At 41.8% G+C, this 19912-nt stretch overlaps 1 protein-coding gene across 1 annotated transcript in view; it reads right to left on the reverse strand.

Annotated features, from left to right (window-relative positions):
* The window catches only part of LOC148107470 (small G protein signaling modulator 1-like), an 82465-nt gene extending 63437 nt beyond the window's left edge, over positions 1 to 19028 (reverse strand). The window contains 1 exon segment of the mRNA XM_087857174.1: positions 18682 to 19028. Within this exon segment, the coding sequence (XP_087713300.1) occupies positions 18682 to 19028 (347 nt within the window).
* Between the last annotated feature and the right edge of the window lie 884 nt (positions 19029 to 19912).

A 19912-nucleotide genomic window follows, 5' to 3' on the forward strand; every position in this document is an offset into this window, starting at 1 on the left:
TTCGCCTCCTATTTGGGCAATATTCCCGAGCTCACTTTCAAGATAACAAGATCTGTCTACACACTTTGCCCAGATCACCGGGCTCTGCTGCATCGGGGGAGGGCGCCCCAGGGCTTTCTACTTACATAGTTTCTTAGTCATGTTACTGTGGCAGAATGTTCTTATTTAAACAAGCCCTTCCCTCCCATAAAATTAGGCCTCAGGGTTCGTTTCTCAGAACCATTCATACCACAGAGGCAAAAAGTCTTTTAGGAGAAGTAAATTCGCTTATGTTCTTTGTGGAGACAAACTCCAGTTAGAAATGGCCTGACTGCTAATGTCTGTCGTTGTTAACTGGGCATGGCCCACACTTCAAGTGCCCAGAGGGCTCTAGCCCTGGGAGTTGTGTTTTGATTTCTCCTGTAATTTGCCAGAAGGGCCTCTATCCAAGGAGGTCACAGGTCTCTATGAGGCAAATTAAAACGTGAGCCAATTTTGAGTAGTTGCTGGGGTGAGTGGGGGGATTCCATTGGCCTTGATGCTTGGAATTTTTTCCTCCAAGAGGTACAGTTTCAGGGATGTACACAGACGCAATTAAAAATTACTTGGGGCACGATTTGACTTTTTATTTTATGTTCTCTATACTACTTATTATCTTTTTAATAAGTGTGGTAGACACAACGTGATCCCCAAGGATGTCTATTTCCTCATCCTTGGAACCTGGGACTATGGTACTGTATGTACATGGCACAAGGGACTTCGCAGATGTGATTAAGCGACAGATCTTGAGGAGGAAGCAGCCAGGAGCCGAGGAGCCTTCTAGAAGCTGGAAAACATAGCAAAAAGGATTCTCCCTTACAGTCTCCAAAAGGAATACAGGTTTGCTGACACCTAGATTTTAGCCCCTGAGATTCATTTTGCACTTCTGACCTGCAGAACCCGAAGATAGTAAGTTTGTGTTGTCTCAAGCCACTCAGTTCGTGGTCATTTGCACAATAGTAACAGGAAACGAACACACTCCGTGTGTATTACTTTTACTACTTTAAAAAAAAATTTAAAGAAATAGAAACAAACAGATGTAAGCCTGTTGGTGGAGGAAAGGTGGGAAGTGGGATGAAATCCCACCCTCTTTCTTGGTGAAGGCAGGCAAGGCCATATTTTGATTTTGCATGTATTCATTTTAAAAGTTTTAACCAGGCTGGAAAAACTGCAGGAAGATCCATTGTCATGGAAACCCAAACACGGGATTATCAGACATGATAATCTGTTTTGAAAGACTTTCAACCTGAAGAACTTTCTGCCATCCCACCCACCGTGGTGCTGCCCAGGGAGGTTGGCCTAGGGATCAAGCTGACACCTGTGCATATGGATATCTCTGAGCAATCTAGGCCCTGTGAGAGGGTGATGGCCCCACTCGTGGCCTTTTATTGAGAAATCAGTGTGGCCGTCAGGTAGGATTGGTAAGAGATCCCAGGACAGTGCCTAGGAAAGATGGGCATAGCTCTGTCTCAGCCAGGTAGGCAAGAGACCTCCCTTCCTTCATCCCATCTTCTCTCTACCATTCTTTGGGGTGACTGTTTTCCCCAGTGCTGGGACTTTACACTTCAGAAGTACCTAGCAGGATGACTTGTAAGCACATCGTTAATGAATGTTGATATAGTGATTTGGAGAGCACCACAACTCTCAGACTTACTGGTGATCACCTAAAATGGCACTCTTCACCCTTATCCCTTCACTTTTATCACAACTGTGTGCAGGATTTAAAACCACCAGAGATGTCCTTGGTAGCCAGTCCAGGAAATCTGGTTGGAGTAACTCAAGTGAAATACAATCTTTCTTCCAATGAAAAGGAGGAAAAGAAGGTGGTGGCAGGGCAGGTGACAAGCCCAATTGGGAGTTTGGAAGTGTAGTTGGGGGGAGGTGGGGGACTAAAAGATTGCATTACAGCTCCTTTTTGAAAACTGCTTTATCACAACACTCAGCGCCACTTGAAAGGATCTGCATCTGTCTGAGGCCCTAGAGTGCTGAGGTTTTTCCTGCACCTGCCAAATCATTCCTGAAACTGACACTCTTTTTCCCAGCCAATGGAATCGTTCTATTAAAAATTGGAATGAGTCGACTTTGCAGTGCTTTGGTTGATAGAAGAAATAGTCATTCTTAGCAGAAAACAAACAAACAAACAAAAAAACCCTGCTTGGTGCATAAGTACCAGGACAAAGACAATGTTTAGTCAAAGAACAGGGAAAATAAAGTACTCAATCTAGGGACAAGAATTCCTCCTTTAAGGGACCGTTGTTGTATGGTTGAGCCAAGGTATATGGTAGCAGGATAAAAGGACACTGACAGATCAGTATAAAACCATCACAGAGCCCACTTCCCCAGTGAAGAAATTGCCTTCAGGTGAAGCCCAGTGATTGACCCAAGATCTATTAGGTGGTAAGTGGCCGAGCCAGGAATTTAATACAGATGTCCTGACTCCAAGCCCAGTGCTGCCTACTTATCAAGCTGCCCAGCTGTCAGAAAGACTGTGATGCCAGCTGTTTGTAAGTGTCTATCACTTCTGCTCACACTTTCTTAGCCAAGCAAGTCACATATCCATGAGGTAAGACATACAAACCTGGGAGCGTAGTGAATAAATGGGAACAATGATATAATCTATATCATTTCCCTCTGTCCCTTGGACCCAGTGGTGGTAGCAGCTGTTGATAACCCCTAAATTAGCTCACCCTCCTTGGGCTTTTTTTTTAGAATTGACAATTACTCTCATTAAATCCTCACCAAAAATTTGTAGTCTGCATTATCATCCTCATTTGATAAATGAGAAGGCTGAAATTCGAAGAATTTAAATGATTTTCCCAAGTTTAAAAACAATGGACTAAAACGAGTATCCTCAGAGGCCAGAGTTCAGAATCCGTGTTCTTTCTTCCCCTCTAGCATGCCTTCCTTTGTGGAATTGGACAAAGCACACATGTGTCCATGTCGGAAGCAGATGAGGATGACTCCCATGAAATCTCTGGGGGACATACAAGGACACTAGAGATCTGAGCTATGTGACCGGCATGAGTCACTGAAGAGAAGTTCCAGCCCTTTGTTGCAAGTTTGTCTTTCTGTAAACCCAAGGGGTCATACCAACAGTTACACTTTCTTCTAAGTGAAAGGTACAGGCGGTGAGGCATGGCAGCCAACAATTCTGCTACATGCTCTGCTTCCTGAGACACTTAGCCTGCAACCCATCACCTTTCTGCCTCTGTTTCCATCAACACTCCGTAGACTGCTAAACCTCTAGGTGGGGTAGTTTGGGTTTTTAAAAAATAAGCACCAGGCCCATTGCAGCATTCACAACAGCCAAGAGATGTGATCAATGGATGAACGGATAAAGAAAATGTGGTATATACAAGCACATATTATGCAGCCTTAAAAAAAAAAAGAAAAAAAATTCTGTCACATGCTAAGACTTGGAGGAACCTTGAGAACATTATGCTAAGCCAGTTACAAAAGGAAAAATACTGTGTGATTCAACTCATATGACGTCTCTAAAGTAATCAATAAATAGGAAGGTGGTGACCAAGCGCTGGAGAGAGGAGGGAGGAGGAATTTGTTTTAATGGGTACAGAGTTTCAGTTCTGTAAGATGAGGAAGTTCTAGAGATCTGTTGCACAACAATGTAAATATACTTCAGGCAACTGAGCTGTACACTTAAAAATGATTCAGATAATAAACTTAATGTTATGTGTTTTTTAACCACAATTTTTAAAAAGAGAAAAAAAATTACAACTAATACACACACGTAAGAAGTAGGGTTCTCCAGGCTAGAAGTAGGATGCTGGCTCGGGAATCATTACACAGCTTGGAGATGCCAATCTAGGCTGTAACTAGGTAACTAAACTGTAGCTTTCGGGCTCACCATGCTTAATCAGATTGGAACTCAGCCATTGAGCTTTACCGGTCTTTACCGCTAGATGGCGTTAAATACTACCTGTGCTAATCTGCAGAGAGAACAGGGGAAGAGGTCTGTTGAGGCAGATTTTTTGACTACTGACAGCGCACAACTACCACAGTGCTTTTCATTCCAAAGGCACTGGATAAATATTTATGCCGTTGAATTGAAGGGACTCTAATAGCATCTGGTGTTGACTCTCTTGATTTGAAAGCTGTCCTCCTAACAACCAACACACTGTCATGGAGTCCCCACTGTGGGCTTCCAACTGGTCTCAACTCCACATCACTCGGCGTTTGTGCAGCTCGTGGCTGCGTGCTGACACTGGATCTCCAACTTCTGCTTTTCCTAGGACCTGGCTCCTGGGTACACTTCCCTGATTTTGCTTCTCTCCTCCAGTTGGATTTGCGACCCTGTCCGTGTCTCCCTCTACTTTTGCCCTCTGCCCTCCTGGACTTCATCCAGTCTATACTTTTCCATTTGCTTCCTCCTCTCTCCGTTTTGTGTTTTCAAACCTTGGACACAAAATACCATTACATTTAGCACAACCCGGGGATTCATTGGAAGATAGTACTAAGAGTTTTTAGCATCTCCATATGACAGCCAGTGAAGGTTTGATAACAAGCCTTCTATACAAAGTAAGCACCAATAAGCCATTCTTGTCCCCCTGATAGAAATACATTGGTGGTGGAATCCTTAGTCTTAGAGGGGGTGCCTTTCAGGGAAAATCTGACCCATCTTCCTATCTCTCACTTACGGTAATCTGAAAATATCCAAATACAAGTTATCACTGTCAGACACACAAATTAGTACAAAGGCACATAAAGGCCTGAAACTCGATACCCGTTTTTTTTTTAATTAAAATAGGAAGGACCACCCAAAATATCCTGCAGATGCTCTTTTTTGCCCTAATAGTGTTTTATAATAATTCGTTCCTCTGTGTGAGTTCTTCTAAAGATGATAAGCGAAGGCTGAAGTGATGGAAACATACATTCTGGAAGATCTCCTACAGGAGAGATACCAAGACATAGCCATAAAGCAGACAAAGGCAGAACAGCAGCCTTGAGGTTGATTGCTGATCAGAAAGTTCTACCCCTGGCTCTGTCCGTCACCACCTATGGGACCTTGGCTAAGTTATTTAGGGACTCTTAAGTTCTGTTCTGTTCATCTATCCAATGGGGATAAAAATACTACCAGCCTGATAAGGTTATGACAAGTAAGTACAAAGATCTATGTAAAGCTCTTAGCACAGTAATCCTTAATAAGATTTAGGTAAGTGGAAATAGTGAAAGCAACACAAAACACCAGTTTCTAATGCTAAGCGAAATAAGTCAAGCAGAGAAAGACAATATTCATATGGTTTCACTCATTTATGGAACAGAAGTAGGAAGATCGGTAAGAGAAGAAAGGGAAGAAGAAAGGGGGGGTAAACAGAACGGGGAATGAACCATGAGAGACTATGGACTCTGGGAAGCAAGCTGAGGGCTTCAGAGGGGAGGGGGGTGAGGGATTGGGATAGGCCGGTGATGGGTATTACGGAGGGCACGTATTGCATGGTGCACTGGGTGTTATACGCAAGTAATGAATCATGGAACTTTACATCGAAAACTAGGGATGTACTGTATGGTGACTAACATAATATAATAAAAAATTATTATACAAAACAACAAAAACAAAAACACACCTGTTTCTGCCATGAAAGGGCAGGTTTTAAAAGAATTCTGAAAATTCAGAACGAATAGGCTCTGGCATAGCTGCAATTTATACTTAGAACAGTGGGTGGCGCTAGTACCATAGCTATCGAGCATGACCTTGCCCCTGACAATTTTTTTTTTTTTTTTTTTAAACAGCATTCCTTTTCAGCTTTCTTCTCCAGGAATAGCAACATTTCCCCCTTGATCTTTTAATTTTTGTTATCCCCTTATAATTTCATAGGCTATTTTCAGTAGCACAGTAAATTATCTCTATTTTAAAACGCAGACACAAATTGCCATGGGCTGATTTCATGAAATTTTAAAATTTATTTTGAAGTTTTGCCCTCTTTCTAATTCATTCCCCAAACTTAACTGTATTGTTCTATTATGGGCATTGAAACAAATATTTCACATGTGTGAACATCGTTCATCCCAAGAAAGTTTCAAGCCCCTTTTTCTAGGATACCATAGGATATGTTTATTAGAAGGAGTGTTTGAAGAAAAGACTGAGCATAGCAGGAAAACTACCAATGGTTCTGAAATCATCCCTCAGTTGCTTGGTGGATATGCTCATGGTTAATTCAGCAATGATTACAATTACATGTGTTTTTTTTCTTCTTTTTAATTTTTAAATTTTTTAAAAATTTTAAAAGATTTATTTATTTATTTTAGAGAGAGAGAGAAGGAGCGAGCGAGCAATAGAGTGAGCACGCAGGGCGGGGGGGCATAGAGGGAAAGAATCTCAAGCAGACTCCCCACTGAGCGTGAGCCCAACTCAGGGCCCGATCCCACAAGATCATGATCTGAGCCAATACCAAGAGTGGGACGCTTAACTGACTGAGCCACCCAGGCGCCCCTATAATTATATTTTCCAATTCAATTTGTGTTGCTCTCACAAATACCTTCATGAATTTTATTTCCTATGCTGTTGTCATTGCAACTAAGTTCAGGTCATTCTCTAGGCTGGCCTAGAAGCTACAGGTTGGACCTTCTTTGGTGCCTCAGGCTTGAACTGTAACATGGCTCAGGGCTCCTTCGCATCACAGGGTTTAGAGATTCTCTAAGAGTTAACTCAGTCCCTAAGGGTAAGAGGCTCCCTCAGAGCCAACTGTAGGCAAACACAGGCTCAGTGCAAAATGTATTTGTGCAACCACACCCCAAAGTCTTGTTTGCTGCCATAGTTCTGTGGTCTGAGCAAAAAGGGTGGTGTTAGCAGAGATCGACAACAGGGGCACGGCTGTCAGCTTGGGAGGTGAACTCTGAGGGTCCCGCTAATGCCTCTTAGGGGAGCAGCAGCCACCAGACTTGCAGAATTCAGAATGACATCCTACAACCCACTGAAAGGCCCATTCTACCCAAGAGAGCACGCTACTGACAAAATAATAGCAACCGGCGTGACCTGTTTAAACTTCTCCGTGACAGGTGAAATAATTTTGAAGCTAAATTCTCTTCTGTGTTTGAAGATGGGTCAAGTTTAACCCAACTTTGCAGAAACTGAAATATCACACATACCATATGGTAGTAAATTTGGTGAAAGAGCCTCAGTGGGTTTTGTTTTGGGTTTTTTGTTTTGTTTTGTTTTGTTTTGCCTATGGAGTCCCCATACATGTACATCAAAACAAGGGAAAAGAGGGAGAATATATTTGCAAATGACACTACAGATAAAAAACTGGTATCCAAGATCTACAAAGAACTTCTCAAACTCAATACACAAGAAACAAATAAATAAATCATAAAATGGGCAGAAGATATGAACAGACACTTTTCCAATGAAGACATACAAATGGCTAACAGACACATGAAAAAATGTTCAAAATCATTAGCCACCAGGTAAATTCAAATCAAAACCACACTAAGATACCACCTTACGCCAGTTAGAATGGCAAAAATAGACAAGGCAGGAAACAACAATCGTTGGAGAGGATGTGGAGAAAGGGGATCCCTCCTACATTGTTGGTGGGAATGCAAGTTGGTACAGCCACTCTGGAAAACAGTGTGGAGGTCCCTTAAAAAGTTAAAAATTGAGCTACCCTATGATCCAGCCATTGCACTACTGGGTATCTACCCCAAAGATACAGACGTAGTGAAGAGAAGAGCCATATGCACCCCAATGTTCATAGCAGCAGTGTCCACAATAGCTAAATCGTGGAAGGAGCCGAGATGCCCTTCAACAGATGACTGGATTAAGAAGATGTGGTCCATGGGGCGCCTGGGTGGCACAGCAGTTAAGCGTCTGCCTTTGGCTCAGGGCGTGATCCTGGCATTATGAGATCGAGCCCCACATCAGGCTTCTGATATGAGCCTGCTTCTTCCTCTCCCACTCCCCCTGCTTGTGTTCCCTCTCTCGCTGGCAGTCTCTATCTCTGTCAAATAAATAAATAAAATCTTAAAAAAAAAAAAAGAAGATGTGGTCCATATATACAATGGAATATTACTCAGCTATCAGAAAGAACGAGTTCTCAACATTTGCTGCAACATGGATGGCACTGGAGGAGATAATGCTAAGTGAAATAAGTCAAGCAGAGAAAGACAATTATCATATGGTTTCTCTCATCTATGGAACATAAGAAGTAGGAAGATCGGTAGGAGAAGAAAGGGATAAAGAAAGTGGGAGTAATCAGAAGGAGGAGTGAAACATGAGAGACTATGGACTCTGGGAAACAAACTGAGGGCTTCAGAGGGGAGGGAGGTGGGGGAATGGGATAGACTGGTGGTGGGTAGTAAGGAGGGCACGTATTGCATGGTGCACTGGGTGTTATACGCAACTAATGAATCATGGAACTTTACATCAAAAACCAGGGATGTACTGTATGGTGACTAACACAATATAATAAAAAATATTATTATAAAAAAATACACCAAAAAAAAGAAAACTTATAAGAAAAAGAATCTAATAAAAATGTATTTTCTTAAAAAAAATAAATATATGATAAAATTCTGATTGTTTGAAAGTATTCGTTGTTGATTCTGTTAGCCAGTTATATAATCAGCACACAATAACAATTTGGTCTCAAATGCATGTCTCGCATTTCCTTGCATTGGATAGAGCAACCCTGAATACTGCTCTAACCACGGTGTTACCGGACCTCACTTCTTATTTCTGGCGAATGGGAATACGTGACAGCGCTGAAGTGTGATGCCGTGTGCCAGTTTCCAGGACACGCTCCTCATCAAGTTGAGGATGAATGTCTTATTCTTAGTTTACTAAGAGTTTGGATTGCGAGCGAATGCTAATTTTAACCAAATGCCTTTTGTCTATCCACCCACGATGGCTTATCCATACTGAATCCTTGAAGAGATGCACTAATATTTCATTCCGAATCTCTATTTATAGCTGTATTTGTATTATATTTGCACAAATATCAATGTATATTTTTTTTCCTCCCACATTTTAACAGGTTTTTCTGCCAGGGTTATGTTGTTTCATACGATAAGCCAGCAAGCATGCCATCTTTTCCTATGGAAGAGTTTATATTACATCCTCAACGGATCTCTTCTTGGAATATACAAAAAGCATTCGCCTTTATGGCTAGGCCTGCCACGTTTCTTAGACGTAGTATTTTGACGACATTTTCGATGTCTTCTCTGCTGTTTGGCCGCCTGAGGTTGTCTATTTCTTGGCTCAGTTTTGGTCATTTACATTTTCCCAGTGAATTCTGTTTGTGATGTTGACAATTTATTAAGTGAGAACTATATGCATAATCTTATGTAAATTTGCTCCTCTAATTCTGTGGTCCTATGTCCTTTGGTATTTTTAGTTTCATATTTATGTTTCGTTTTGTTTTTAAGTAGGCTCCGGGCCCAGTGCGGAGCACAACGCAGGGCTTGAGTTCAGGACCCAGAGATCAAAGCCTGAGCTGAAATTAAGAGTCGATCACTTAATCGGACTGCGCCACCCCGGCGCCCCTGTTTTTCTTTGATTCTTGGCTGTGTTCACTACAGGTCTATTCATTCTATTGGTATGCTTCTACTTCAAATGGCTCACAGAACCTTAAGTAAAATACATGGCCATTGCAATTTTCCTGTTGTTCACATTCTAGGTGAATAGTAGTTTCCTGTCTTCAAAGAACACACTTATACTGAAGAATTCTAACATTTGAACCCAGGCAATGAGTTACAACAACAGGTTCCATACATACTATTACAACTGCTATATGAAAAAAACACTTTAATATAAAATATAATACAATTAAATTCTTAAATCCACATGGTAGGTTTAAAAAAAAACTGAATGCTTAATGTATTCTTAAGTAGTTACTTCAATAAATATGCATTGATGCGCAAAAAGTTTTTGTTCGGTATTACAGCATATGCAAAGATGAAAAATAAAATTATCCCTTACCTGCAAGTTCTTTAAATATACTTTAAAATGGGGATCAATGCACATAGAGCCCTAATACACAAATAGAATAAACGCCGTCATAGAAGCCCGAAAGTCCATTTGAACACAGGGGATAGAAAAAATAACATCTGTGTGGAATGGATCTTGTCATCAAGTCTCCCTTTTGACAGGCTGCTATGAAAAAGATGTGAAGTTATCTATATGTGATGTTTCTTTCTTTCTTTTTTTTTTTTTATTTATTCGACAGAGAGAGAGACAGCCAGCGAGAGAGGGAACACAGCAGGGGGAGTGGAAGAGAAAGAAACAGGCTCATAGCAGAAGAGCCTGATGTGGGGCTCGATCCCAGATGGCTGGGATCACGCCCTGAGCCGAAGCAGACGCTTAACCGCTGTGCCACCCAGGCGCCCTATATGTGATGTTTCTTGTGCATTAATACGTGTTTTCTATCTGGTCACGCTGAGAACACAGTTGTATGGGAATAACAAAACAAAACCAAAACCATATTTCTCCAGACGGTTAAGAGACAGAAATTGCAGAGGATCCACGAGACTTCTACTATATAAGAAACACAAACTGACAAGACAGTATGACAATCACTCTTAAATGGAACTGCAACCCTATAATCAATCACAAAGTCATTATTGAGAACCGTCAGTCTTCTAAAGTGGTAGGTCTCAACAATCAATGGCCCTGGTAATTTTACTAATATCTTAAAAATAAAACCTAGGACACCGTTCTTTTTGGTATTCAATAGAATGTGGGTGTGGTGTGTTTATGTGTTCAGGAAGGTAGAACTACTTTTTTTTTTTAAAAGATTTTATTTATTTATTCGACAGAGATAGAGACAGCCAGCAAGAGAGGGAACACAAGCAGGGGGAGTGGGAGAGGAAGAAGCAGGCTCATGGTGGAGGAGCCTGATGTGGGGCTCGATCCCATAACGCCGGGATCACGCCCTGAGCTGAAGGCAGACGCTTAACCGCTGTGCCACCCAGGCGCCCCTGAGGTAGAACTACTTTTTAAAAATTTTATTAAAATTTTTATAAATGATGTTGAGGGAAATTTTTATTTATTTATTTATTTATTTATTTATTTATTTAACAAACAAAAAAGTGGTTTATAAACCCTGTTTTGCCTTTGCTTAGTTATTATGCAAATTTATGTCATATATGAATCCAGCTGTACTTCCGAATAAAAACATTCTGACTTAGTCTTTGAAAAGTTGAAGCTGTACTCGTCAAACCTTTTTTTGTTTTGGCTTTTTATGGAAAAAATAATGTATAAATGATGTTGAGAGGGGCGCCTGGGTGGCTCAGTCAGTTAAGTATCTGACTCTTGGTTTTGGCTCAGGTCATGATCTCAGCACAGAGTTTGCTTGAGATTCTCTCCCTCTCCTTTCCCCTCTGCCCCTCCCCCTGCGCTCTCTCTCTTTCTCTCTCTAATAAATAAAATCTTAGAAAAAACAAACCTATCTATGATGTTGAGAGAAAAAAAAGGACAGTCTTCAAAATGATCAATGTTTCATAATTTTAACAGAAAAAGCATGCATTAAACAAGGTGGAAATACTGTAATTCAATACTCTGGCATTTATAGCATAAAATATATGTCAGCAACATACACCGTAAATATGATTTTTGAAATTATACTCTCAAATACTTTTAAAGTTGTTGTTATAGGAAAGTGGAAATTTTATCCTATCCTTTAGTGAGCTATATAAAAGCAGTACTTAATATATTTCAGTGCTATGTCTTCAAATATTTTTCAGCACTTAACTATAAATCAGAAATGTACATCTCAGAATTTTATGCATCTTTACTGATTTGAGAGGATAAATCTTTTGTTTAGTATTTTTAATTATATTATTACTCCTAATATTATTTATGAGTACCTGGCTTCCTTTTTTTTTTTTAAGATTTTATTTATTTATTTGACAGAGAGAGACAGCCAGAGAGAGAGGGAACACAAGCAGGGGGAGTGGGAGAGGAAGAAGCAGGCTCCTGGTGGAGGAGCCTGATGTGGGGCTTGAACCCAGAACGCTGGGATCACGCCCTGAGCCGAAGGCAGATGCTTAACCACTGCGCTACCCAGGTGCCCCAGTACCTAGCTTTCATACAGAAATGTGTAGGAAAGAAAACAGGTCAAGCACATTCAAATTCTAACTCAATGAGTTCGCAATTCTCACGAAGAGAGGTTTTATCAGCAACCATAGACGGTGCTAAGAAAAATGAAAAAGACAAAGGAGCAATTGAAGCAGGTGGGTTTGCCACAAAACAGATGGGCTTAAGAAAGAGAAAAAAAAATGATTTCAGACAGAGGGAAAAGAGTAAACATTAATCAGAATGCTCTTCCAAGTATATAGGGTTGTGTGAAATGAGGTGTGAAGTTTGGAGTGGGTGGAGAAGACAAATTTATAACATGGAGGCAAACTTACAACGAAGCAGTTATGATATTTGAATTTCTCACTTCTTTGTCATTAAAAGACCTTAAAATCTTTGAGAGCACACTCTAAGAATTGGTTATATTTGCTTAAGGAACAGCTTAGCTACATTTGCATTATTTCTTAGTTTATACCAAAATTCTTTAAAAATGACATGCTTAGGGGCGCCTGGGTGACACAGCGGTTAAGCGTCTGCCTTCGGCTCAGGGCATGATCCCGGCGTTCTGGGATCGAGCCCCACATCAGGCTCCTCCGCTGGGAGCCTGCTTCTTCCTCTCCCACTCCCCCTGCTTGTGTTCCCTCTCTCGCTGGCTGTCTCTATCTCTGTCGAATAAATAAATAAAATCTTTAAAAAAAAATGACATGCTTAAAGATACTTTATGTGGATCTGAAAATCTCACAAGAATATAAGCTCTACGAATAATGATTTTTAATTATTGAAAATACCTTATCTTTATAGTTTGCCTTTATATCTCATGTTGTACATATATGCTTGTTTTCTTTTGATTTATATTCAAATGCCATTAAAGGTTAAGCAATTTTCATTTATAGATTAAAAAGGTTCTTATAAACCAATAGTTGCGGTGAAGCTCTAAAACTAGAGATATTGGAACACTTTTTTTTTTTTTAACATTCTGGTAGCTCAACAAAAACAACTTAAATGCAGCTTATGAGGCCTGAAAAATTCTGGAATAACATGGGTTAAGCACATGTTTGGTCCGGACAAGTCCAGCAATTTATTTAAGTAACCTTGCTTTCAGAGAAAAATTTGAAACTTACATAATTGACGAAATATCACCTTTACTTCATTGTACATGGCAACTCAGAACAACACTTATTTAATAATTATTCATTTAACTCTAATTAACCTCTCTTCACTTTACTAGAAGTCGGGGCCCAAATTCAGTCACCCTGCTGCCCGCATCCCAAACTCTTACCTTTTCTTCCCTCCTTTGCGCCTGTCAAAACCAGAATAGGGTATGGACTCCAAGGGTCAGGACTTGGTTCTTGCACCTGTTAGCTGAGATCTATAGGAGACAAAGGCATGAAAGCCAAGATTTGTGTCCGTATAATTTATGGCCCAGTAATCCCATTAGGTTTATCTACATATGGTTCAGTAATCAACTTCCAATGCCATTCTCCAAAATGACCAAATTCAAATCAAGTCTACATTTTTCAAGCTGTTTTCCCCCATGACACTCACATTCCTACTTGCATTAAAGATAAGTCTTGCTAATTGGGTTCTGAGTCTATCCCAGTATGCCCCATTTAGGGTCTTTTCTATTTTTCATTCTGTATCTCATCTGAGTTTTTAACCTTTCTGTCCTGCTGCTTACTTTCTATTACTATGTAAGTACTAAGTGATAATGGGACGTCAAACAAGATGAAGGTATAAGACATATATAAACAATATTTAGCAACAGGTAGTCATTGTTAAATTTAGTGAAAATAGTTTCATTCAACTATTAGGGCATGGGAAACCAGGTATCAGCAGATGCTCGCTTTCAATCCTTTTTCCCTATTATTGTAAGAGTAATTCCTCAATTATACAGTTCTGGCAACTTCAGTCTTTCAGTTAAAATACTTTCACGGGGGGCGCCTGGGTGGCACAGCGGTTAAGCGTCTGCCTTCGGCTCAGGGCGTGATCCTGGCGTTATGGGATCGAGCCCCACATCAGGCTCCTCTGCTGGGAGCCTGCTTCTTCCTCTCCCACTCCCCCTGCTTGTCTCTCTCTCACTGGCTGTCTCCGTGTCAAATAAATAAATAAAATCTTTTAAAAATAAATAAATAAATAAAATACTTTCACGGATTCCAATTTCTCTCAAGATAAGATACACTTAGCTTAGAAAGCTCAGCTAAGCATAATTCATTTCTTCACATATGCCCCCATTTTTTGACTTTGGCAATTCCTTTGGGTTGGAACAGTCCTGAGCTATTCTTCCCTTGGCTCCATCAAGACCACATTCTTAAGATGTTGTTATTTCATCTTGGTGTATGTGGGGTTTATGTGAATGCTTTAATCTCTAAACTAAATTAGAGCCTCATGATGTCTGCACCCACTGACAGAAAATCTTATTTTTAATACCGGTGTCACTTAGCTTATACAAAATGCTTATATATATTTAATTCCCATGAAGGTATAAACTTTGTCTTTGTGATCTTCAAATAAACCATCAGGAGATTGCACAGTTAAAGAAAAATCTAATAAGTGAACGGATGCGTGACTGAATCAATTGTGGATGGATAGGCAGAACTGTCAATGAATGAGTAAATGCTACTTTGTGAAAAATCTGAGTTTACAGAGTTACAAATCTATGCTAAAGACTGAGTTATATATTTAAATCAAGGTTGGGATAAAAAAAATAATGTGCATTTGAGGGAGGTCCATAAAAGACTAGGAAATGCAGAATTTTTTTGGTGAAATTTAGGAAGTTATTGCATGATTCCTGACAAATGGTTATTGTACTTAATTCTCAGAATGCAGTAGAAATGATAAAGGGATGGGGAAGATAATCTTTACTTCTCCATATAAACAGAGACTTGGTTAAGTACTTTACTTCTCTAAACCTGTTTCTATCAGTAGACCAGATGATATTAATACCTATTTAAGGACAAATTAAATAATTAATTATTCATAATTTGCATGTGCCAGTCACAGAGTAAGCATTTAACGTTACTTGGCATTACATTTCTTATGTCATGGATCTCTTTTGTTATTTACTTGCTTATTTATGTTTGAGAGAGAGAGAGAGAGAGTGAGTGCCTGTGTGAGCGAGGGGGAAAGGGGGAAGAGCAGGGGGACCGGGAGAGAAAGAATTCCAAGTAGGCTCCACACCCAGGGCAGAGCCTGATGTCGGGCTCCATCTTACAACCCTGAGATCATGACCTGAGCTGAAATTGAGAGTCAGAGGTTCAACTGACTGAGCTACCCAGGCGCCCCATCATGGATCTCTTTTTATGTTGTTGTCTTGTTCCTAATAATCTTCTGGTTATTTTTGGATCAGGCCCAACCGAGTCTCTCACTGATAACCACACAAAATGTGCAAATACACAGTTCCTATTACCATCACGGAGTGAAGGTAGGAAAATGATAGTTTTTGAGAGTTCGCACATTCGACAAATACTCATTCGAAAACATAACAAATGCCAAAATCTGTCTAGGTCCTGGAGATACAGTAATTGACACTTGTTGTTAAGTGTTATGAAAAAAAATAATAGATGGAGAAATGGCAGTGCCATCTTTCAACCTGGAGTTATGGTTTGAATTGCACTTTTAATAGAGTTGTCAGGGAAAGTCTTTCTGAAAAGATGACACTTTATCAAAGACCTGAATATGTATGAAAGGAGTGGGAATAGCAAGTTCAAGGCCCTGAGGCTAAAAGGTGCCTAGCATATTTAAGGAATACTAAGGTTGGAACAGAGTAAGTAGAGAATTAGAGGTCAGAATAAAGATTAATAATAACAATGAGAGGACTAGATAATGTGGTTTTCTTCTCAAGAGTAAGAAGGGTAATCACTGGAGAGTCTGAGTAAATGAAAGATATGATAGGACCCAAGGATATGGACAGCAAGATTTGAGAACACAAAGGAGATATAATATACTGTGCAGAGAATAGACTACAGAGGCAAGCTTAAAATCAGTAAGACTAGTGAGGAAACTATCACAGTAATCCAAGAAAAAAGATTATGATGGGTTGAACTGGGGCAGCAGGTATGGAGTCAGGGACGTGGACAGTGTCTGAAAGGAGAAGCAACAAGACTGATAGATCACACAGGGGTTATTAAAGAGAAGAGAGAGTAATGACTCCAAGTTTTTTATCCTGTGTAACTGCTAGTTTCTGCAAAGTAGGTTTTCATAGAAGCAGGTTAGGGTAGGGTGTGGCAGGGATACAGATATGCTCTCAGGACCCCTTCAAGAGAGGAAATCCGTCCAACTCAGAAGAAAATGGCTAGCTGATCGCTGCCAGCTCACTGCTAGCTCCTTCAGGGTTTGCTTCAGCTCTCTAGCCAACATCATGCTTTTTTCAGGACAGATCCAGCAGAAGAGCTAAAGAAGGTGACGGTGCCACTTCCGGAGAAGGCGTGAGAAAGTCATTCAGGGACATAGTCATTTTTGTCCAACATGAGATACTTCTAAAAAGGGCAGTCTTTGCTCCAGGGCTTCTCACTGAGCTGGTAGACACTGCCGGAGCAGCATCCTGGTCTAGTAACTCCCCCAACTGAATCACGTTTCCTCCCTTTAACGTTCACAGCTGTAACCCCTGACAAGTCTTCCGCATTCCGAACTCACTGTCTGCAACACGACTTCTCAGATTTTCAGGGAACAGGCTGTCCTAGGAAATTAATTCATCTGAGAAATCAAATCTTCCCACTTGGTCCAAATCTCTACAGAGAACGAAGTACAGCGCCGGCACGTGCATCAAGCGTGAGTGCAGGAATGAAGACTCAACTTTCCTTAGGGCGTCAGCATCTGCTTACATGGCCGGAGCACGTCCATGTCGGAAACTCTAGATGAACCTTTCCTCGGGCAAAAACGATGGTATTCCACGAAGTCTGTTTATTTCGATGCCACAATCCCGTAACAGAACAAATTCCTTTTCTTCACATGAATGTTCTTAAAATGTGTGAGATCAGCTGTCACAGTTTCTTCTATTTTCCTTCATTGTAAGCAGAGTATGACTTTTTTTCTAACTTTCCTTGTACTTGTCGTTTCCTCTTTGCTGTTAGCACTATATTCCGACAACCCAAAACTTAGGAAATTTCTCAGAGCAGACCACCCAGATTACTTCGTAGGTAAAAAGCAAAATGTAGAAAATAGTAGTGTTGACACTTACTTAAAATTTTTATTATTATGATTTTAAATATGGCAAATTTAGTATCATCATAGTGTCTGTAAGTATATTGATATATATCTGTTTGTATATTTATGCGTGTGTGGTTTTATTATCTATGTCTATAACTATATTTAATCATTTATCGTGTAGTAAAAAGGGCATTAGATTTAAAGACACAAACCTAAATTCCTAATTCTGATTCTGCTAATTCTTATGTATCTGAAATAGCCCAAGTCGTAATTGCTTAACTTTGGGTTCCTAATTGTAAAGAGTGGTATAATAGATGTGAACATTTTGTAAACCATATAAATACATAGCTATGAACACAGATAATTACATAGTTATGACGTGGCTGTTGGTTTAATTGTTTGTATGTCAAACTGGTTAGCTCATCTATCATAACATTCACTGCATGTTTGATATCTGATTCAATTAGCAGTTATCCATGCAGTTTAAAAGGCATGAATCACTAGCCCATTTATATGATTACTTGATGATACACTTGTAAGCAGTTCATCTAATTTATCTTGGAGGACTAGCCTAAAATACTGTCTAAAGGTAGAGTTAGCATGCACTTGCCCATTTATTCATTTTGCAAAGTACTGTTCAGTATTTATTGTATTTCAGAGGAAATGTGCTCGGTCTAATCCAATACTGTGACATTCTGGTAAAATATATAATAAGGTTATTGCTTAAACCATTCACCCTCAATAGCTTAAAAAATGTAAATAATCATAAACTACAAATATGTATATTTAAGATATTTTTAAATTCCAAGATACAGTTCTGCTTTTTTATATTAATATAAATTATCATTATTTTCTTTATAATTTATATAAGGAGTTAAAACCATCTTATTTTAATTTCTCTTCAAATTTGACATGGTATATAATGGAAAGCCATTAATATGAATGAAATATATCTACATATATATAGTTATAAATAAATTATGGAAAATATGTCTTTATATATTATGTATTTTGAATGGAGATATACAGAATTGAGTCATTTAAGAAAGAATTCATAATACTTGTGTATAATTTTAAACAACCAGATTAAATCATCCATTCATCCATCCACCCATCATTTATTCTATACACTGCATAATGTTTTGTTTCCTTCTGTCGTCACTCCAATTTCTCTGAATGTGAAAGGGGAGAAAGAATTTGTAAAGAGGAGTGTCTGAAAAAATATGTTCGTTAATACTTGCCTATCCAACCTTCCAACAAAAGCAACGCCCGCCAGGCTGGAGGCCGCAAGGGTGACCCTTGAAAGCGGGGCCCGCTGCGCTGGAGGCCGCAAGGGCGACCACGGGAAGCGGCGCCCCTGCGGGAAGCACTGGCGGTGGCGCCCTTGTTGGAGGCAGCACCAGGCGCGGTGAAGGCCGCACGGGGTTCACGGAAGCCGCGCCTCAACCGGAGGCGCCGGCATCGGTGCCCTTCCAGGAGGCGGCACCCACCGAGCTGGAGGTGGCCGAAGCCCACACAGAAGCAGCGCCCTTCGAGGAGGCGGCGATGACTTGCTGGAGGCGGTACCGGCAGCAGTGAAGGAAGCAGGGACGTGCACAGACGCGGCGCCCTGCTGGAGGCACCACCAGCGCGACCGGCGCACTGCAGGCCTGCAAGAGACGACGCAGGCGGCGCCCGCCGCTCCCGGGGCCTCAAGCTGGAGGAGGCGGCGGGCGTCCACGGAAGCGGCACCCCTGCCAGAGACGGCGGCAGCAGTCCCCTTGCTGGAGGTGGTGTCCGCAGCAGTGCCTTTCTTGCAGGCAGCGCCCGCCTCACTGGAGGCGGCAGGAGCAGTCATGCATGCGGCGCCCCTGCCAAAGGCTTCTGGGACCGCGCTCCTTCTGGAGGCGGGGCCCGGTGCGCAGGAGGCCGAAGGGCACCCGTGGAAGCCCCGCGCGCTGGACGGCCCTCCTCACTTTAGTGCGGCAGGGACTCCGGCGTGGATGCAGATGGCGGCGCTGGAGGCTTCAGCAGCGTTGATGAAGTCAGCAGCGGTGGCGCTGAAGGCGTCCTCGGCCTCAAGGGAGTCAGCGGGAGCAGCGGCGTTGCTGGAGGCGTTGGAGGCCGTGCAGGCCGTGCTGGAGGCGGCGCCAGTGGCGGTGTTCCTGGAGGGGCGTTGACTGAGGACGCCTCGGTGCTGGAGGCAGCCCCAGCGTCGGCGGCGCCTCCCTCTGACGTCAGTGGTGCCCGGACTCTGGCATTGAAGGCAGCATCACTGGAGGCCAGGGCGGCGTCAACAGATTCGGCTTCAGCGCTGGAGGCGGCGGCGGTGGAGGCAGTGGCAGCAAGGGCGATGGTGAGTTCCCAGGCGGCATGGGCTGCGATGCGAGTGGCAGTGAGGGTGGTGATGGTGTCGCGGGTGTGGATGTCCGTGGTGTTGCCGGCGGTGGCGGCGCGTCAGTGAGGTCAGGGGCCCCGGTGGCAGCGGCGCGTGCATTGTAGGTACGCAGTGAGGTCAAGGGCCGTGAAGTCGTGGGTTTCCTGGCGGGGAAGAGGATGGCGTGCTTGGTTAGGGCTCTGAGTCCCAGGCGGCGGTGAGGGCGAGGGATATGAGTTGTCACCGGGTGGCGAGGGCAGCAGTGGTATGGTCGTAGGCGAAGATGGAAGAGGGCATGGGTGGAATGTTCAGCGGTGGCCACAGCAGCAAGGGCTGCGGCTCGGGTGGCAGGGAGATGGGCTGCG

This window comes from Ursus americanus, chromosome 30, assembly GCF_024610735.1.
Source record: "Ursus americanus isolate L20-20 chromosome 30, mUrsAme1.1.p, whole genome shotgun sequence".
Taxonomy (NCBI): domain Eukaryota; kingdom Metazoa; phylum Chordata; class Mammalia; order Carnivora; family Ursidae; genus Ursus; species Ursus americanus.